The sequence below is a fragment of the Zalophus californianus genome, chromosome 8, assembly GCF_009762305.2.
Source record: "Zalophus californianus isolate mZalCal1 chromosome 8, mZalCal1.pri.v2, whole genome shotgun sequence".
Classification (NCBI taxonomy): Eukaryota; Metazoa; Chordata; class Mammalia; order Carnivora; family Otariidae; genus Zalophus; species Zalophus californianus.
Window position 1 is genome coordinate 114,286,258 of NC_045602.1, and position 21,678 is coordinate 114,307,935.

General features: G+C 44.7%; 1 protein-coding gene across 4 annotated transcripts; it reads right to left on the reverse strand.

The window, feature by feature from the left end:
- Nucleotides 1–625: 625 nt before the first annotated feature.
- On the reverse strand, nucleotides 626–19,901 carry COMMD7 (COMM domain containing 7). Of its 4 annotated transcripts, none has more exons than XM_027623141.1 (9): nucleotides 19,705–19,898; nucleotides 12,837–12,887; nucleotides 12,640–12,742; nucleotides 3,329–3,385; nucleotides 3,210–3,247; nucleotides 2,663–2,753; nucleotides 2,293–2,342; nucleotides 1,871–1,919; nucleotides 626–1,342 (listed from the first exon to the last, which is right to left on the reverse strand). In XM_027623141.1, exons 1-9 carry the CDS (start codon nucleotides 19,786–19,788, stop codon nucleotides 1,266–1,268), a joined length of 600 nt encoding a protein of 199 aa, XP_027478942.1. In that variant the 5' UTR covers nucleotides 19,789–19,898; the 3' UTR covers nucleotides 626–1,265. The 4 variants fall into 4 exon arrangements, with proteins under 4 accessions (XP_027478942.1, XP_027478941.1, XP_027478940.1 ...); XM_027623140.1 differs by having other exon boundaries at nucleotides 12,837–12,890; nucleotides 19,705–19,894; XM_027623139.1 differs by lacking the exon at nucleotides 626–1,342 and having other exon boundaries at nucleotides 1,351–1,919; nucleotides 12,837–12,890; nucleotides 19,705–19,901.
- Between the last annotated feature and the right edge of the window lie 1,777 nt (nucleotides 19,902–21,678).

Sequence of the window (21,678 nt, forward strand, 5' to 3'; positions counted from 1 at the left end):
CAGTTAAAAAAAATCATCCATTTGAAGAAACATGGTGCATCTGTTACAAAGAATGAGGCTGCTCTGTTTTTTTGTTAGTTTTTCCCTTTCTCTGTTCAGATGTGGAATGACTTCCAAGTGAAGTAGAAAAAAAGCAAGACACAGGATGCTGTGTGTACACTACGCTACCACTTGTGTGGGAAGAAAATCAAACTCCATGCCTATGTATTTGCAAATGCGAAAATATGTCTGGAAGACCTAAACTACAATGATGGTTACCTGGGGAAAGGAACTAGGTAACTGGGGAATGGGGGTGCGAAGGAATTACTTTACAATGTACCTTTTGAACCATGGGCATGTATTATCTATTCAAAATTTAAAAAAAATTCCTGAGGAGGAAAAATCACATGCTAGGTGGGGGCCTAAAGTCATCAGAACACAAAGCACTCATACTTTTCATGATGTTTTTAACCCGAGTCTCCCCTTAACTGCTCTTACAAATTCCACCTTTGGACCACAGCTAGTTTCACTTAAGACTCAGGGCCTTCAACAAAACCAGGAAAATAACTGTTGAAGATTAGGGCACTAGCACTCTGCAAGGCAGATGACTCTTTCATCCATGCATAGAGACAACTGGATTCAGACCTTTTCTTTAGAACCTTTTTTTATTCATCATCTAACCAACAGAGAAGGTCAGCCTGAACCAAAACAAGCTAAAATAGCCTCATTACAACACAACAGGGCACAACTGGAAATGAGGACAGAGGTTGGCCTCAGTTCTTTTCAGAGCAGACCAAGCAAGTATTTATACACAGGTGCCCCATTAAAAACCGATTAGCAATGCACCACCACCACCACAAATGCAGAGTGTGTAGCAAAATCGCTGGGGGCTCCCCACGTGTGTCAGCCATAAATAAGCCCTTGCTTTTTTGAGGGGAGGGTGATCAGCGTGCATCTTGAGTGATGGCACCATCTGTTTACTCTGGAACTTTGATGGGGAGGTAACCATTTACTTCCTCCCCTGAATTTGAGATGCAGTAATAGCCTGTCTGAATACCTAAAAAGTGTCCTAGGAGATAGGTGCTGGAGGTTCCCTTAACAAAGAATTCACAGAGTAATCGTATAGGGCTCTTTAAGTACTTAATCCTGTTGTTTTCCAGAAACCTTTGCACCTGGGCTCCCAAGAAGCAAGCAGGGCCCTTATCGGCACCCCACAGCCCTGTGAGTGAGGTGCCTCTCAGAGCAGCCACCCATGGAAGAGAAGGGGGCAGGGAAGGGGCCAGAAATCAGCTCAAACACTCCATGCTGGTTCTGACTCGCTCCATCTCGTGCAGGAAGCTGTAGAACTGAGGCAAGGTTAATTCTGGGGAGAGAAAATTCAGCTTCAGGTAAATGTTTCCAACTCCACAGAATCATCCAAGAAAATGAATTTCCACCCAGAGTTTTTTTTTTTCTTTTTCGACTTAGTACATCTAAGCAGCTCTTGATGGGTAATTGACCATAATAAAGAACTGAAAGCCTTGAACACAGAAAGGTTCTCGGCTCCATACAAAAGTAGAGAATTTAAAAATGGCATAACTCCACAGCACAAAGAGATGAAAGGGCATTATTCAGAATGTTCAGCACGACTTTTGCAGCAAGAGCTGCTTGCTCTTCAATCTTTGCCGTCCCTTCTCCCAGCGCTTTCCTTTTTTCAAAGAGGCTCTTCAACTGTGGGGTCTCCAACCTGCTGATGGCTTATTATTTACGAGAGGAGAGGCAGTGGAATGGCTACTCCACAGCTCAGGTATGACTTTTTTTCTAGAAGAAATGATCTGTGGTGCTTCACGAGCCCCCTGACTGAGGAGAACATGGAAAAAGTGAAAAGGCTCAGATAGGAATTCAGACTCACCTATGTACAAATTTTCAGTTTGATTTCCTTTCTGAACCACCAACTTTAACTGATTAAAAAAGACACAAAGGAAATAAAAGTTTAAATTAAAATGACAACAGGGCAAAGAAATTCTTGAAATTCTTACACTAAAACATCGAAGCATCCAGCTTCTGACTTGAGAGTCAAACAGGAGCAATCTGGATTCACGATCACCAAAAACTTCTAACAATTCTCATGACTACAGAACAATCAAGCTTTTAAGAAAAATATCAGGATCCTATTAATCGGAGAGTCGGTGTGTTGGTGACCACGTTTTTGACTGACAACACTGCTCTGAAGTACACAAGGCACTCCAGTGAACAGCCACTTAAAAAAATCCAATGTTGATTTAATAATTTTTAACCAAGTCAAAAATCTACCCATTTTCACAGGAGACTTACTTGTAAAAAAATACTTCCCACTTTCTCCAGTTCACTGCTCCCAGATGTTACTGTGACACAAAAGAGAAAAGTAGTTAAGTGACAGGTTGACAACCGACCTACTCTGAACACTTCGATCTTCCAGGCTGTCCAGCAGAAGCCGTAAGGGACGAGTATGAGGACAGCAAAACGTGCTCTTCAGGAAGTCAACTTACTGAGAGCCATGGATAGAAAGAGCTGCCAAATGCCAGCGCCAATACGGAGAAGCAGCTGCTGGCCACAACAGTCCGTGAGGACCGAGGACATGTCCTCCCCATGGAAACTATCTGAAAGCCTCTGCAACCCCACCCTATGTCCCCCACATGATCTGGGACTAGCTCTAACTAGTTACCTCCAAATTTCCACTCCATATCTATAAGCTGGTTAATCATCAGAGTCTGTCCTATGGCCCATCGAGCAAGCGTGGGAGCACTCTGTTTCCACTGAAATAAAACCAAAGAGCCAAAGTCATAACAATGGGGAAAAAGCCCCCTCTTCATTCTGCTCCCAACACAGCAATGCTTAGTATTTATACAGACAAGGGGAAGACTGCAGAACCAAGGGCCCAGCCTATATGTACAGATCTGGGAGATAGGGGCAGTAAAGAGGGGCAGGAGACGATTATAAATGTTTTCTTTCATTCCAAGATTTAGTCCCAGTTTGGGACAAAAACTGCATGACAATTAAAGTCAGTCAAATCAGAAGCAAAACATCAGAGATGCACTAAATACTGCTGTTTAAACACTGTATGTATGTATGTCATTTGCATGAAAGCCATTAAGCTGGGGAAATGACACAGAATGATTGATGGTTTTTCCTTAGGCGACATTTCTCATTTGTTTCTTTTCATGAAATAAAAGCAAACAAACTTAATTAACCTTGATTAAGCGGAATTATACCTTTTCAGAAAAGTAAGTGGCTTTCTCCTCACTAAGACCTGTAAGAGAACAGAAGGAGACTTTAACATAATAAAGAGCCGCCAGGCCCGTCACCCTGAGGAACCTTGGAAATGACCTACCAAGAGTTATGAAATCAGCCCGGACCTGATCGGCTGTGAGACTCTTCTTCAAGGCACCTGGGAAATGGGAGAAATCAGTTAAAAAGGGTGTATCAGTTAAGCAATTGGCAGTAATTATCAACAGACACAACCAATATGAGAGAGGACAAAGGGGATAACACAAAAGACATGGCTAGTTCCAGGAAAATCTCAATCCAGCTGTGGAAAAAAGGCACATAGGAAGCAACTGGAGAACGGGACAGCATGCTTTGTTTCTTGTACAACAGAAGCGTTTACCCCTCTAGAAACTATGAAAGAAGTTAGAGAACAAGAATGACTTTAGGGACTTGGGCCTGGGGGTACCCGATGTGAGGAAAGAATAAGGCCACGGATTCCTGGGGCCAAGTCGGGGAGCTCAATGTCAGGCTGGGTGTAAGGGCAACAGCCTAGAGCTGCACTGTGCAATACAGACCCACTAAAGATGTGGGGTTATTTAAATTTTATTTTTCTCCTAGCACCCCCTTACATTTTATTAAAATTAAACAAAATTTAAAACTCTGTCCCTCAGTTGCACTCTTTTAAGTCCTCAATGGCCACATGGGTCTGGTGGCCATGGTACTGGACAGTATAGATCAGAGACCATTTCCATCTATTTAGATAGTTCTATTGGACAGAGCTGCCATAGAAAATCAGCTTTCTGGAGGTAAACGAGGATGGACTAACAGTTGGCCTCTACAATCCACAAGTCGATTCCAAAGGGGCCAGGCAAAGCTTCCCCTCACAAGCCCTGAGAGCACTCCCCTGTGGGGGCTGCTTTGTTCTGCTTGCGAGGTCCAATTCCTGAAAACAAAGTGTTGCCAGCAATCTGGGCTTCTCAATGTTTAACCTCCGGCTACAGCCTAGAGTCACAATTTGGCAACCGCTTTAAAATTTTCCACTTCTTAGTCTTCCAGAAGATGACTAATTATAAGGGGACATCCACCACCATCCAGAGAGGGCCCTGGAGTAATACCCTAAGCCCAACTCCCCACCCCCAGCTCACTCCTGAAAAACAATCCTAGAGGCTGTTTGTCCCCTGCAAAATAAACCATGTAAACAAAGGGAGGAAATCTTTTATCGCCAAAATCAGACTGAGCAAGGAAGCCATAGGGAAATAAAAAAGGCAAGACACCAGGGAACCTTGGCCATAAAGGCCCTCCAAGACGGCCACTTCCTAGCCAATTCAATTAATTCGTAACTACCACATGCACAGCTCCTTAGTGTATATCTAGCTCAAATCCAGTATTTTGCTTGATGATCCCAAAGTACTCTGAAGTGGGGATTACTACTAAAACCTTTAATTTACCAGGAAACTAAAGATCAGAAAGATTAAGCTTTTGGGAAGAAAATTTGGCAAAGGTACATAGTCAACAACTGCACTGTCAAGAAGTCCCCCAACAGATATGCTCCCGAGAGCACACTGAAATATACGTGTGAAGCTCTTTAGCAATGTCAGGAGCAAAGATAAAATATCAGGAACAGTGCCCTGGTCTTGGTGCATCCACACAGCAGCCTGGGCACCACGGAGATTTTGTTAAAACTTGAGTCAGTCAGACAATGTCTCTGCCCTGCTCAAAACCCTCTAATAGCTCCAGTTTCACTCAGAATAAAATCCAGAGCTCTTACAACGCCCTGCAGGAACTGGCCGCCTCTAGAACCCCTAAGCTCTTCTCTCCCTCGCTTCCTCAGCTTTTCCTATAATATGCCGGGCAGGTTCCTACCTCCTGGCATTTGCCCTTGCAATTCCCTCTGCTGGGGACGCTCTTTCCCAAATCTGCACGGGTCCCTTCCCTCATGTCATTCCAGCTTCTCCTTGAATCTCACCTCCAAGAGGACCCCTGGCTACTCTATTTCAAGGGGAGCTGCTCTTCACTGGTACCCTTCTACTGCTGTACTTTTCTGTGATGCATTCTTAACCACCCAACGTCACGTGACACATTTATTGTTGGTTTTTCCACTAGAATATCAGTTTGATGAGAAAAAGGACTTGGTCTGTTTTGTTCATTGTTGTGTCCCAAGCCATACTTTAAAAAATATATTTACATCATGCTAGGCTTCAAGCCCTTGATTAATTAATCTTTCTTTTTATTAATTAATCAAGATACAACTGACTCCGCAGTCAGTGGGGAGTCTGCCTCAGGCTTCTCTCTCTTCCTCTGCCCCTCCCCTCTACCTCCTCCAATCCAGCGTGCAGGCTCTCTCTCTAATAAGCAAATCCTAAAAAAAAAGGGAGAGATACAATTGACATATAACATTGTGTAAGTTTAAGGTGTACAACCTGTTGATCTGATACATTTATATATGGCAATGTGACTGCCACTACAGCATTAGCTAATACCTCTATCACATCACATAATTTTCATTTCCTTTCTGTGGTGAGAACCTTTAAGATATTTTTTTTTAAGATTTTTATTTATTTTTATTTGAGAGAGAGACAGAGACAGAGCATAAGCAGGAAGAAGAGGCAGAGGGAGAGGGAGAAGGAGACTTTCCACTGAGCAGGGAGCCCTACTCGGGGCTCTACCCCAGGACCCTGAGTTCATGACCTGAGCCGAAGGTAGACGCTTAACCGACTGAGCCACCCAGGCACCCCCAGAACCTTTAAGATCTAAGCTCTTACTGGGACACCTGGGTGGATCAGTCTGTTAAGTGTCTGCCTTTGGCTCAGGTCATGATCCCAGGGTCCTGGGATCAAGCCCCGCATTGAGCCCTGCATCGGGCTCCTGCTTGGTGGGGAGTCTGCCTCTCCCTCTCCATCTGCCTCTCCCCCAGTTCATGCTCTCTCTCACTCTCTCTCAAATAAATAAATAAAATCTTTAAAAAGATCTTAAGCTCTTAGCAGTTTCGAAGTTTATAATACAGTATTGTTGATTATAGCTCTTAACTTCTTTTTCAGCTTTCTCCTTTGGTGATTCCTTTGTCCTAAGCACATGACAGGCCTGAAGCCTTGACTCTATGTCAGACAGACAGAAAATTTTAAGTCCAGGGCTGGAGTCCCCAGAACATGCCACTTAGGGAAATTTGAGAATGTCCTTCTTTAAACACAGATAACCAACTGAGATGGTTTATAAAGTCCTTGAGCACCAATTTTCACCGAACAGGTGCCTTAGGCAAACCCTTATTGCCATCAAACACTATGGGGGACAAGACAAAGGTTTATGTCCAGGGTGAGGGTTCTACTTTTGCCAGGGAACAGTTGGAAAACTAGTGTATTGTTCTTCTAGTCAAAAATCTACATAAACTTATTCAGTGTAATAAGGGAAGCCCAAGGAACAGAACTAAGCATTGGTTAAAACTCCAGGAGAAGGAAGCAGATGGTAGAGAGCAAGGCACATTCAGTCAGTGATTACTGACCCTGAAGGATGACCAGCTGAATCCACTTCTCTGAGGCTCATGGAAAGACAGAAGTCATAGTCACTGTACGTGCATTTACTGAGGACCTGCTCGGTGCCAGCACTATGCTAGCTGCTGGGAAACATCAATGAACCACACAGACAATGTCTGCCCTCGTGAGGCTTACGTTCTATTGAGAAGCAGAAGACCACAGCAATAATGTAACAAGTAAGGAAGCCATACAGAGTATGACTGAAAAAGTGCCACAGAGAAAAGTAATAAATACAGCAGGGGGAGGCTGGAGTCCTGGGGAACTTAGCTCAACAGTTGATTAAAAATCATGTGTGAAGGGCGCCTGGGTGGCTCAGACGTTAAGCATCTGCCTTTGGCTCAGGTCATGATCCCAGGGTCCTGGAATCGAGCCCCACATCGGGCTCCATGCTCAGCAGGAAGCCTGCTTCTCCCTCTCCCACTCCCCTGCTTGTGTTCCTGCTCTCGCTGTCTCTGTCAAATAATAAAATCTTAAAAAAAAAGAAATACCATTTGTGACTACTGTTCAATGCTGATTACTCTGTTTTTGCCCAGCCGCAAAGAACTCCTTTGGGAGAGGAGAAGGGGAGTTTTTTAAGAAAAGGGGAGTTATCACCTTTTCTTAAAAAACAATCTTGCTAAGTATTAAAATAAAACCAGGCTTGGGCGCCTGGCTGGCTCAGTTGGTTAAGCGACTGCCTTCGGCTCAGGTCATGATCCTGGAGTCTCGGGATCAAGTCCTGCATCGGGCTCCCTGCTCAGCGGGGAGTCTGCTTCTCCCTCTGACCCTCCCCCGTCTCGTGCTCTCTATGTCTCATTCTCTCTCTCTCAAATAAATAAAATCTTAAAAAAAAAATAAATAAATAATAAATAAATAAAATAAAACCAGGCTTAAACAGTAGCCCTACAGCCAAGTTATCTGTAATCCGGGAGTCACCTGTGTCTAAAAGACAAGCAGTGCACTGCCACTCACTGAAGTATTTCACATTTAGTATCTTTCTCTATTCTTATAATGATGTATGAACTCCTATTACAAGCTCTGTTTTCTGAGGACACTGATTCTCAGAGAGGTTCAATAACTTGGCTGAAGATCTCAAAGCTGTTAAGTAGCCATGGTGACAAGTAAGCACACAAGGGCCATCCAGCAACCAAATGCCATGTGGGGACCCTCCCTGGATCCTGATGAGAGGAACCAACTAAAACAAACAAAATACATGAGACAATGAGGACATCTGAACACTGACTGCATATTTTAATTTCAGATATGATAATGGCATTGTGGTTTGATAAGGGGGAAAAGGGGCCTTTATCTTTTAGAGATAATGACTAGGTATTCAGAAATGAAATGATATGACCTCTGAGATATGCTTTAAAATAATCCAGTTTGGACAGCAGTGAGAAGTGGGAGGGGTATGGATGAAACAATCTGGCTATGGGCTGATAACTACTGAAGTCAGGTGTTTTTAAGAATTACATACTAAGTAGTAAAAGAAAAACATTAAAAAACAAAAACAAAAGCCACTGGGCTTTATGCCAACCATGGGAGATACTGGCCCCAGCTCTTCCTCTGTAAGATCCTAAGCAAGTCACTTCCCTTCTCTAAGGCTCTCTTTATCTGTAAGAGAAAGATTAGACTAGATCAGCACTTACAAAAAACTTTTTTTTTAAAAGATTTTATTATTTATTTGACAGAGAGAGACACAGCGAGAAAGGGAACACAAGCAGGGGGAGGAGAGGGAGAAGCAGGCTTCCCTTGGAGCAGGGAGCCCGACATGGGGCTTGATCCCAGGATCCTGGGATCACGACCTGAGCCGAAGGCAGACGCTTAATGACTGAGCCACCCAGGCGCCCCACAAAAAGCTTTTACCTGACCCGCTCCCTGCAAGAAGAGTAGGAGGAGAAGAAGACGGGTTTCATGGTTAACTGTTTCTCAGATACTGGATAAGCAGGTTTCTTTATTGCGGGACTTTTCAGAGCCTGAGATACGTTAATATGTATGTCTCTCCAAGATTCCAAGGCTGGGGGAGCGGGAGGGGACAGTATCTCCTGCTTCTGGCTGACCACACAAGCCTTTTCTGGATGAAAACACCAATTTGGGGACAACTGATCTGGAGGGTGGCGGCTCCCCCAGCTCTAACAAGCTGTACTTCTATGAGGAGGCCTTACTGCAAGGCAGGCCCAGGATGAGGGACGAGGAAGAGGGTGAGGACCTGGAGGCCCTTAAATTTCAGATGAGATTAGGAAAAAGCCTTCAATGCCACGCTGAGGATTACAGACCTCACCATGAGAAGTCAATGGTTGTGAGGTGCAACATGATCCCAGCTGTGCTGCAGGAGTGTCCTCCAGGCCAGGTTGGAACCAGGGATAGAAGAGTAGAGGTGGAGATGTTACTGCTCAACAATAAGGCAGGAAGGACTAAGAACTTGTTCTGGACTGAGGAAGAGACAAGTGACTTATAAGCTACACCCTCAGACGCTTAGTCTCATAATCGAGAGAAGGCATAGGACTGAAGCTAACTGAACTATTGATACATAAAGCTGAAGTTCAGCCAACACTGTATTAATTACTTTGCATATATTAACTCATTCATTCCTAATGCACAACCATACTGCTCTTATTACTGTTTTTCATGTAAGAAACTGAGGCTGATTTGACCAAGGCTGAATAGCTATATAGGTGATGTGACTAACACTCAAATCCACGTGAGCCTGTCAAGCCCACCTCTTGAATGGTATGCTATGAGCTCCTCAGGGTTCTCTGCACCTATAGAAAATGATCTGCTATAAACAATGACAATCAATCTTGCCTAAAAAATATACACCCAACATCCCCTGGGAGGGTCACAGGATCTTCCAAGTTCAGTTCAACTCATGCAGCATGTACTAAGCATCTGCTTTATGTCATCACTTTACTTATAACCTTGGCTCAGGAAAGAAGTACAAGATCCTCCCCTGACTTCAAAGAACAAGCTCTCTGTCAAAGCCACAAAATAGACACATGTAAAACAGCATGAGCAATAGAAAACTGTAAACGATTATGGTCCAAAATGATAACTATAGATAAAAACCATCTCTCGGGAGCTGAGAGGAAGGGAGGGCACTGCGGATTGAAGTGGTTTAGGAAGGCTTTCTGAGGCAGCACAGGGGCGCGAGTTCCCGGGTTGAGGAGGACTGAAGGCAGTCTGACAGGATTTGAGGGGGTGGGGAGAAGAGCTAACGAAGACTGGAAAGAAGGGAGGCAAGGACACCAGAAGACCGAAGTCTCCTGAAAAATCAGTGTCCACAACAGCTGTCAGGTAGACAGGTCTCTACCCAGAGACAAACCCATCCCCACAGGTGTAGGCCGGAATGAGAAAGACAACTCTGGCACTGCACCCCGGGCCCCTACCCTACAGAAACGCTCACACCGGAGAGTGTACAATGTCCTGAGGCCATTTGCTGTGGCACTGTTTCTAAGAGTGAAAGGTTACAAAGATGTGCAGCAACAGGAAACCCCTGACTAGCTGAAGAGACACCCAGCACATGGCACATTACAGCCCTCAGAAGAATGAAGTCGACATGGAGAAATCTCCATGACGTACCACGCAGGAAAAAATACAAGCTGCAAGAACACTTTTTTTTTTTAAAGACTATTTATTTGACCAAGAGAGACACAGCGAGAGAGGGAACACAAGCAGGGGGAGTGGGAGAGGGAGAAACAGGCTTCCCGCTGAGCAGGGAGCCTGATGCTCAATGCAGGGCTCGATCCCAGGACCCTGGGATCATGACCTAAGCCAAAGGCAGACAGACGCTTAACGATTGAGCCACCCAGAGGCCCCATGCAAGAGCACTTTTATGGTTTACTACCAGTCATGAAAAACAAAACTACACGAATGTCTATGTGCGTGTCTGCCAGTGGACGTGAAAATATAAAAGGATATACACCAAATGCGATGGTGTCTGGAGACAAGTAGCAGGAGAGCAGAAGGGGATTTTTCACTTCTGACTCTGCACTGTTGTAGGTTTGCAATGAAAATTTATTCCCGGGCGCCTGGGTGGCTCAGTTGGTTAAGCGACTGCCTTCGGCTCAGGTCATGATCCTGGAGTCCCAGGATCGAGTCCCGCATCGGGCTCCCTGCTCAGCGGGGAGTCTGCTTCTCCCTCTGACCCTCTTCCCTCTCGTGCTCTCTATCTCTCATTCTCTCTCTCTCAAATAAATAAAATCTTAAAAAAAAAAAAGAAAAAGAAAATTTATTCCCATGTTACAAAAGACTGCACATTCTCATCCAGCCTTTGGTTCACATGCCTTTAACCCACCACAAGGGCAACAAATACAAGAAACATACAGAGGATGAGAAAATTTCACAGTTGGAAACCTCAGGATGTTCTGATTCAAGCCCCCAGAACCTCAGGAGCAAAGGACAGGCAAAGGAAAGGACCTGCACTAAGATATGGGAAGGCGCCCAACAGGAACAAACAAATGAAGCCCCCAGCTTTCAGTGCACCACTGGGCTGAGAGCTTGGGAAGATCAGTCCACTGCCAATTTGTAAAATGTGCAAACCAGGGATGCTGTTTTACCTCCTCTCAGTCTGGTCAACATTGATTCATTCTTTGAGACTGGCCTCAAATGTCGCCTCTCTCTTTACATAAAATTAACTTGTGATTAAATTGCCAAATCAAGCATCTCTTTAGATAATATACAGTCAAAAATAAACAATTAAGACAGCCTGTAGTCCTTCCACCCAGATACAGCCACAGTTAACATTTTTTTCTTTACAAAAATAGGACTGTGGTATAATAAACTATTATTTTTATTAAACAGTATATTGTGAACGATTTTCCATATCATTACATTTTCCTCAACAGCATCTTTTTAAATTATTACAGAATTTGAAAAATAAGAGCAACCTCTTACTGAGGTACTACGTTATACATATCATTTACATTATCTCAATCTTCAAAACAAGCCCCATTCACATACCAAGAAAAAGCTGATTGGCGGAACAATGTTAGAGAGGGGTTGTTGCTAAGGCTTGGGAGAGATCGGGTACCTGGACAAAGTGACACTACTCAGCAAGTGACAGACCCACATCTACCTAACTCAGGACCATGAATTTTTGACCACCACAATGTTCCCCTGTAAAAACAGACCACAGCGCATTATACTAATCTCTAACTGCTGGGCAATTTGTTTCTAATTTTTCTGTATCATCAAAACAGTGCTATGATGGACATCCCTACAGCTAAACCTTTGTGATCCCCTCCTTCCTGGCTAGAAACTTTTCCTGATTGCTTAGGCATATTACTTCTGAAACCATCTGCAGTGAAAGACCTTTTTTATTTTCAATCCATCGTGGACTAGTATTTTTGTAAAGTACAATGAAAATTAAAAAAAAAACATACAAAATATAAGCCCCAACTAGTTAAAATGGTAAATTTTACATTATGTATATTTTACCACATTAAATTAAAAAAAAAAAAAATACAAGCCCCTAGGGTGCCTGGCTGGCTCAGTTGGTAGAACGTGCAACTCCTGATTTTGGGGTTGAGTTTGAGCCCTATACTGGGTGTAGAGATTACTTAAAAATAAAATCTTAAAAAAAAATACAAGCCCCATTTAAAAAAAAAAAACCAGCGGTTTCAAAAATTTTTACCAAATTGCTATAAAAGCTTCTAAATGCTTATTCTCAATTTCTGGACTTACTGTGCAGAGGACCAGATAGCAGTTTGGGGACAGAAGCTGGGATGCAGATTGCACTTTGAGCTATACTCTATTACATTTTCCTGCAGTTGTCTGTGTACCTGGCTTCCCTCCCTAGACTTCGAGTCCTGCCCACGTCTGGCTCTCTACTGAATGCGCTGGCTCAGTGCCCAGAGCAGCTTGCCGACTCTGTGGACTGAAAGAATTCAAGTAACATCTCCGGCCTCGGCTGCTAAGAGAGGCTACTCACCATTTGGAACCAGAAGGAGGCTTTTCACGATGCTTCTGAGAGGGCCAAGACTGATCTGATTGGTGGTGGCAAACTCAGAGAGCTGAGCCAGAAACCTTTCCACCTGCAGAAAGGGGACAAACCAGGCCTTCACTTGCTTAGCATCTCAGGGCTGTAGACCCACACTCGGGAACTCTCCTTATCACAAGGTACTTTACCTCTTTTGGCTCAGTTAGGAAGTGGAAGAGCACTTCTGTCAAGGCCGAGAACTGCTGTGAAGAGAATAACACAGAACATCAGTAACATTCTACTCCTGTGTCAGTGTTCCCCCACCCCATCCAACTATAGACCCTTAAGAGAGAACACACAGGTGTTGATACCTGTTTGATCATCTTAAAGTTCAAATATTTACAACACCCACTACCCAGTGTCACTATATCAGTACTACTATATTGTCTGAAAAACTCGTACATTTTATTGGAACACTTGGGAGATACATATCGAGACTGTGAATGTACGCACACACATGCGTATACATATCTCAAGGGTCCAAATACACACACACACACACACATGACCTGAGAGGGAGATCACTGGAAGATTAATAGTAGTTTTTTTCTTTTTGTTTATATTTCCACATATTTATTATTCAAACATAAGCCAATCCAAATAATATGATTGCTTCTTTTTCCGCACCACACAAATGTTAACATACTATGCAAATTTTTTCTCTACCTTGTCTTTCAAAGCAGTTATTTCTGTGTAGTGGGATTGGGTGATTTTTATTTTCTTCTGTCTATCCATATTTTCTGGGTTTCTTCCCCACAATAAACATTATGTATATGACAAAACAGTAAAGTTTACACTTTATATTATCTACTGTCGTAAAACAGTCTCTTATTCTTTCTTTTTTTAAAGATTTTATTTATTTATTTGACAGAGAGCGAGAGAGGGAATACAAGCAGGGGAGTGGGAGAGGGAGAAGCAGGTTCCCCACCCAGCAGGAAGCCCGACCTGAGATCAGGAATCCAGCAGAAGGCAGACGCTTAACAACTGAGCCACCCACCCAGGTGCTCCTCTTATTCTTTATTTTTTTAAGATTTTATTTTTAAAAGTTTGTTTTCATTTTTTTTTAGTAATAAAATTAAATGACTCTCCCTGCCCCCCCATTTCAGTCCCACTGCCCACAGGTGGTTACTGCTAACACCTTTGTGGCCTTCCCAGAATTGCATTTGAATTTAATTTCTTTTAAATACAAAGGAGATGATGGGGCGCCTGGGTGGCTCAGTCGTTAAGCAACTGCCTTCTGCTCAGGTCCTGATCCCAGTGTCCTGGGATCGAGCCCCGCATCAGGCTCCCTGCTCTGTGGGAAGCCTGCTTCTCCCTCTCCCACTCCCCCTGCTTGTGTTCCCTCTCTCGCTGTGTCTGTCAAATGAATAAATAAAATCTTTAAAAAAAAATACAAAGCAGGGCGCCTGGGTGGCTCAGTTGGTTAAGCGACTGCCTTCGGCTCAGGTCATGATCCTGGAGTCCCGGGATCGAGTCCTGCATCGGGCTCCCCGCTCAGTGGGGAGTCTGCTTCTCCCTCTGACCCTCTTCCCTCTCGTGCTCTCTATCTCTCATTCTCTCTCTCTCTCTCTCAAATAAATAAATAAAATCTTAAAAAAAAAATACAAAGGAGATGATAGTGAACCTACACCCTGCACCTTGCTTTTTTTCATCCAATTATATCTTAGAGATTCATCTTGTCAGTAGATATAATTCTACCAGTCTTTTTTTTAAAGATTTATTTGTCAGAGAGAGAGAGAGAGAGAGCACAAGCAGGGGGAGAGGCAGGCAGAGGGAGAAGCAGGCTCCCCACTGAGCAGGGAGCTTGACTCCGGGCTCGGTCCCAGGACCCCGGAATCATGACCCGGGCCCAAGGTAGGTGCTTAACTGACTGAGCCACCCAGACATCCCTCTACCCAGTTTTTTAAAAAGATTTTATTTTTTTAAAGTAATCTCTACACCCAACTTGGGGTTTGAACTGACAACCCGAGATCAAGAGTAGCACACTACTCCAACGGAGCCAGCCAGGCACCCCTCTACCCAATTATTTTAACAAGTGCACAGCACTCAACTGTATATACTTAGCAGGTGTGTGCCTGCTTTGTTATTCTAAATAATACTGCGATGAATATCCTCCCACATATCTCTTTGTGACATATGTGTCTATAAAATATTTTTAAAATGTATCTTAGGTCAAATGATATATGCATTTTAAATTCTGAGAAAATGCTGCCAAACTGTCTTGCAAAGTTGCATGGATTTATACTCCAACCTGCCAATAGCACAGAGGTTTCTACTTTCTCAAAACTTCATGGATATTCCCTGGAAACATTTTAATCAAGCCTGATCCAGGCGTTGTCTTTCTGCAGCAATAATGGTAATTGGTATTAGCCTTGCATAACTACTGATTCTATATAGTAAAAACAAGAAAAGTCAGGGACTAGTTTCAGACTGTCCTCAGACTACGAGTTTTCCTTATTTCCCCCTGCAATCTGTGGACTGTCAGATCTTTGGCTAACTGTATTTCCTACGGCACCCTGGGCCTTTTAAGAAATGGAGCAGTTGAGAAGCCCTCCAGTGGCTTTTCCATTTCCAGGCCCGAGCCTAGCATTCAGGTTCAACCTCCCTGTGAGGCCTCAACCTAATCTGGTCTGCAGGACACACTAAGCCCCATCCCTATCTCCTCTTTTCCCCAAAGCCTCCTTTATCCTTCAATGCCCTGCTGCCAAGACACCATGACCCTCCCAATAAGAAAGTGACCTACCCAGATTCTTAACTTCTGAGGCTCCCTCCTGGAACCTTGCCTGAGGGCACTTAGAGTTTTAAATCTTGATAAGAAACACAGACTTGTCTTAGCAGAGAAGGTTCCTTCAAATGGTCAGAGTCGTAGTTATTACAAGTGCACAGTTAAGTATTTGTTGAATAAATCTTCCCTAAACACCTTCCCCATTCTTTGCCTTTATATCTGCATAGCTGTCTCCTTCTGGAATGTTCATCTGCTCATCACCAACCATGAAATCAAATCTTAACTATTCTCACCAGTAAATGTATGGAAAGATGTTCAAGATCATTCCAGATGAGAAATGCAAATCAGTAAAATAAGGAAGTACCACTTTTTAACTTATCAGATCTTCAAAAATAAAAGTTTGATAACACCAGTGCTGGTGAAAGTACCAGGAAACAGATATGCTTGCACTGTTGATGAGAGGATAAAACCAGGACAACCTTTCCAGAGGGCAATTTGATAGCTGTATCTAATTTTTTAAATGCTTGTATCTCTTGACTTAGTAATTCCACTGCAGGAAGTATATCCTTCAGATATGTTCCAAAAAGTAAACCCAGACACATTTACACAAAGCAATTCATTGACAGCATTGTTCATAAAAACAAAAAACTGAAAGCAACTTAAGTGTCTATTAATATAGAGCAGCTTAAATAAATTATGGTAGAACCATTTCAAGGAATATCATGCAATCCCTTTTGTATAAAAAAAGATTTTAACGGATACCCATATATATACAGGCAGATGCAGACTTTTTTTTCTACAAAGATACACAAGAAACTATTAAAATGACAGTTTCTGCAGACAAGAGAAATAGATATTTTAATTTTATACCTTTGGGGGCGCCTGGGTGGCTCAGTTGGTTAAACATCTGCCTTTGGCTCAGGTCATGATCCCAGGGTCCTGGGATCCAGCCCCACTTCATGCTCCTTGCTCAGTGGGGAACCTGCTTGTCCCTCTCCCTCCACCCCCAGGCTTGTGCTCTATCTCAAATAAATTAATAAAATCTTAAAAAAAAAATTTAGACCTTTGAATACTATATGAATTTTCTAACTGTATGTGTTGCTTTCATTTACAGCTAGGTGAGAAGACGGCAGACCATTTGTTTTCTTTATATTTTTCTGAATTTCCTCTCTCATAACCATTCTAAAAATCATTATTTTTTTAATCCTATCCTCAAAGATGCACATTACCTAGGACTGGCCACAGGCATCAGAGAATACATCTAGGTGCACTTAGGACTGTGCTGGATCTGTTTTCTGACCTGCCCTAGCAGATCACAACTTCCCCATCGTAAGAAGCTGTGTCCATCATGCCTTTGCAAACCTCACTGGGTTTAGTGGCTATTTGGTGTACAGTAGGCATTCAGAAAAATACCCACTGAGTGAGCAATAAATGTTGATTTTAGTATTATGTGCTGCCGAAGCGAGCAATGAGCAATAAATGTTGATGCCCACACTGATACACTGATTCTTTTTCTCCTTGATGCCTAGGCCTCAGACTTCAAAATAAATTCAGCTAACAGAGTGGATACTTAGAAAAATCTGATCATTCAACAAAAGGCAGGGAAAGGATTCTGGTAAATTGCTCATTAGGAAAAAGCTTTCTGTGTTAAAAAAAAAAAAACAAAGGTAAAGGGGCACCTGACTGGCTCAGTCTTAAGAGGATGCAACTCCCGATATCAGGATTATGAGTCTGAGCCCCCACACACTGAGTGTAGAGACTACTAAAAACAAACAAACAAAAAAACAAACAACAGGTAAAGACCCAGAGTGGGTTGTTTGTTTTGCTTTTAAATAGGCTCCACGCCCAACGTGGAGCCCAATACAGGCCTAACTCGTGATCCTGAGATGAAGACCTGAGCTGAGATCAAGAGTCAGATGCCCAACCTACTGAGCCACCCAGGCGCCCCCAGAGTACATTTAAAAGTTAGGATATGAGGGCAAGCTCTGATTTTAAAGAATGTGGTTTATGTTTTTTTTCCATAAATACCAAGTTGGAGATAACCTTAGGGATCCTATCATCCTGCAGCCTCAAAGTTTTTAGCAGCGGAAATGTTTTATTCTCCAAATGGAAATCTTTGAGAAAACCCTGCCATATAAACAAGTGAAAGCTAAGCTACCTAGTTGGGGAAATCACCTACAAAACTCTGTTCTGTTTCATTCCCCAGAATCTAAAGTCAAGCATCTGGTCCTGAATTCCTGGCTCCACCACTTCCTGGCTGCCTGACCTTAAACAGGTCAATTTCTTTCCCGGAACCATTTTTCTTATCTATAAGTGGGAATAATAACAGCACCTACCTTTTTAGAGGTGTTACACATAAAGCACTGGAAAACAATGCCTGCCACATGGTACATGCTCAATAAATGACAGCTATTTTTGTTTAACTGCTCTGTGATTCAGTTTCCTTAATCTGTAAAATGGGGATAATAGCACCTACCTCCTAGAGTGGTTCTAAGGACTCAAAGGCTTAATAATATACGTAAGAGCACTTAGAATTGCTGTATGATAAACAAACAGTGGCCACTAGCCACATGTGGCTATTAAACACTTGAAAAAGGCTAGTCTAACTGAGATGTACTATAAATGTAAAGTGCACAGCAGAACCTGAAAAATTAGTATCAAAAAGTAAAATATCTCATTGATATTTTCATATGGATTACACGTTGAAATGATAGTATAGTGGATTAAAGAAAACATATTTTGTTTCACTTTTATTAGAGAGAAAAAATTTTTATTTATTAGAGAGAGCACGAGTGGTGTGGGGGAGGGGGGAGAGGCAAAGGGAGAAGGAGACTCCCTGTTGAACAGGGAGCCTGACAAAAGAGGGCTCAATCCCAGGACCCTGAGATCACAACCTGAGTCAAAGGTAGACGGTCAACCAACTGAGCCACCCAGGCACCCCTTTATTTATTTACTTTTTTATTTAAAGATTTTATTTCTTTCTTTGACAGAGAGAGAGAGAGAGACAGCAAGAAGGGGAACACAAGCAGGCGGGGGGAGGAAAAGGGAGAAGCAGACTCCCCTGCCAGGGAGCCCAACCCAGGACTCAATCCCAGGACCCCAAGATCATGACCTAAGCCAACGGCAGACGCTTAACTGAATGAGCCACCCAGGTGCCCTATTTATTAACTTTTTAATGATGTTATTTTCAAGTAATCTCTACACCCAATATGGGGCTTGAACTCACAACCCTGAAATCAAGAGTCGCAGCCAAGCGCCTCTCTTTTTAATTTTTATATGTGACTACTAGAAAATGTAAAGTTAGACTTGTGGCTTGCAATATATTTATTTCTGTTGGACAAAGGGGTTTCAGAGTTATGTCTGGCATTATAATCTGTGTTACTTTATGAGAAAACAGTAAGTTGCGGGGGGGGGGGTGCTGAGATAAAGGAGAGGGACCCCACCTCCTGAGAAGTTACAACTCAGTGGGGGAAACAGCTGCACCTTTACAATGGTGATGAGAGGTGTCATTTTAACCCATTTATCTTGGCTGCCTTGGTGCTTTGAAAAGGGCAGCCCAACCAGGACAGGAGCAGGAAGTTGGCTGGCTGGCATTTGCGGCCTGAACAAGCAAAAAACAGCTCTGCCAGCTCCTCTACTACCAGGGGGTGTGTGGGGGGGCGGGGGCGGGTTTCTTTGAGGACTACCAGATATTCCCCTTAACTGGGGGTTAGGGGGTCTCAGCCCTGGTCTCAGCCCCTACAGTCCCCACCCTGGCCTGGCCATTACCCAAACCCGTATGTGACCGCGGATTACCTGCCCCCCCTCCAGGATCCCCCTTCCCCCGGACCCCGCCGGACGCCAAGACCCCCCTCAGTTTCCCCCACTGGCCTCTCTACTGAGCATCTCAGTCCCTCCCTGGCCCACCAAATTCCACAGCTCGCCAAACTCCATTACCTCAGTTCCCCAAACTCCCTTCAGCCTTATGGAGACGTCCCCCAGTTCCTCTAAGACCCCCACAAATTCTCCTCGTTCCCAGGACTCCCGCCCACCTGTGTCCCCACACTCCCTTCTCCCGAACCCCTCAGCTTGCGCCGTAGGCCTCTTGAGATCCCCGGCCCCCCAAACTCGCCTCAGATCCCCGATTCCCCTTAGCCCGTCCCCGAATCTCCCTATCGCCACACCGCACACCAGAAGCCCCTCTGCCTAGTCCCTCCCACTCTCCTCACCCCCAGGCGGCCCTCGGCCCACACCCCTCCCCTCTCTCAGCCCTCGGGACCCACGCTGGCCCGCGCCCCGGCCGCCCGGCCCACCTGCGCGCCCAGCTGGTTCAGCTGCTGCATGTCGCCGCCCACGGCCTCGGGCACGGGGTCCTGCGTGCAGTGCAGCCGGCCCATGGCGTCCGCCCGGCTCCGCAGGGCCCGCCGCCTCCCAGCTTCCTCCCTTGCCGCCGCCGCCCGCCTCGCCGCGCTTCCGCAGCCGCACTTTCGCCACAGCCGCCGCCGCCGCCGCCGCCGCGCTCCTCCCCCAGCCGGCCCCGGGGCGGGGCGCCCTCGCGGAGCCGCGGACACGCGCGGGCCCCGGGGGCGGGGCGGGGCGGGGCGGGGCGGGGCGGGGCGCACTGGCAGCGCTACAGAGCCGCGCGCCGCTGCGACCCCTGGAGAGCCCCAAGGAGCCACGCTGCCAAACGTGGGATTTCCTAGCGGATCTCCTTCTGGGTGACCCCACAACACAGAGCTTGGCCTGCCTGCGCCCCAGTTTCACTCTCTGTAAAATGAACCTAGGGATGGCTGCTTAACTGAGGTAATCCTCCTAAAATGTTTAGAAGATTAGCCTGACACACAGAAGGTCTTCAATCAGTGGCTAGCTGCTATTAACAGAGGTGTGATCCATTCAGCAGATTTCTTGTTGCACGCCTACTATGCCAGGCCAGGGGGATGGAGAAGTGAACAACGCAGGCCCAGTGTCCCTCCTTAGGAGAGCTTACATCAGAGCAGAGCAGTAAGGACTCAAACTTGGGCTTGCATCAGCGTCTTCTGGAGGGCTTGGTGTAAGGCGGATGGCTGGGCTCCACCTCCAGAGTATCTGATCCAGAAGGGTCTAGGGTACAGCCTGAGAATTTGCATTTCCAACAAGCTCTTAGGGACCACACTTTGAGAACCTCTGGAGTGGAGTAAACTCACCCCCAGAAGTGCAAGGACTGTGATAGTGGGAGGGAGGGTGGTGCTCAGGTCCATGAAGGGAGATTATTAGGAAGGTGATGATCACTTTAACCTGAAACACTTTAACCCCTATGCTGTCTTTTCCCAAGTACCTCTCACAGCCCTGGGTAACTATTACCCTGATCCCCACTGAACAGATGAGAAAACTGAGAGGTGCTCCCTGGAATCTAGGACGTGATCCCCAAGCCCAAGAACTTCTTCACCTACCCCCACACACAGCCTTGAGGGTAGGGAGGGGATGCATAGAAATATGGGGTGGGGGATTATGGAAAGGATTGGCTGGCTTTCCCTACCAGGCTTTCTTCTCTACCCTTCACTAAAAATCCCTCTGGAAGGATATGAACAAAATGTCTTCGGCCTAGAGGCCATGCGCCTTCCCTTTAGTGATTATTTCATTCATGTACTCATTCAACAGGTAATAAATCAAGTGTCTACTGGAGAGTGGATACCATGACAGGTGCTAGGACACCACAGTGACAGCCGGATGCAGTGCTTGGCCCTGGAGAAGTCGGGGTTTAGTCAGGATAGCAGACACACACGTGTGAAATTATTAACTGATGTCAAGAAGTACAAAGTGCTTTGAAAGTGTATACAGGGCACTTCTCCAAGTCCAAGGTACCTGGAAGAGAGTAAACCTTCAAGTTACTGACAGTGACTGAACTTAGGCCCCCTGACTCACCATCCAGGAATTTTTATTTTAAAATATTTTCAACCTTTTAAAAGAGATCCCTGCTGGGGCATTATATTTATTTATATCTTTAAGTGTTAAATCAACTTTGTTGAGGTATAGCATATACCATGAGATGCACTCCTTTTAAGTGTGTTTCTTTAAATTATTTTTTTATTAACATATAATGTATTATTTATTTCAGGGGTACAGGTCTGTGATTCATCAGTCTTAACACAATTCACAGCACTCACCAGAGTACATACCCTCCCCAATGTCCATCACCCAGCCACCCCATCCCTCCCACCCCCCTCCACTCCAGCAACCCTTAGTTTGTTTCCTGAGATTAAGGGTCTCTTATGGTTTGTCACCCTCTCTGGTTTAGTCTTGTTTCATTT

What these genes read in the sequence shown, in the direction of transcription:
- COMMD7 (XM_027623139.1), bottom strand. Translation starts at nt 19,788, where the DNA reads ATGGGCCGGCTGCACTGCACGCAGGACCCCGTGCCCGAGGCCGTGGGC. An exon ending in CCACTTACTTTTCTGAAAAG is followed by an intron (nt 2,754 to 3,209) that starts GTATAATTCCGC and finishes GTTTTATTTCAG; the next exon opens with TGGAAACAGAGTGCTCCCAC. An exon ending in TGGGAAGTATTTTTTTACAA is followed by an intron (nt 1,920 to 2,292) that starts GTAAGTCTCCTG and finishes TTTTTTAATCAG; the next exon opens with TTAAAGTTGGTGGTTCAGAA.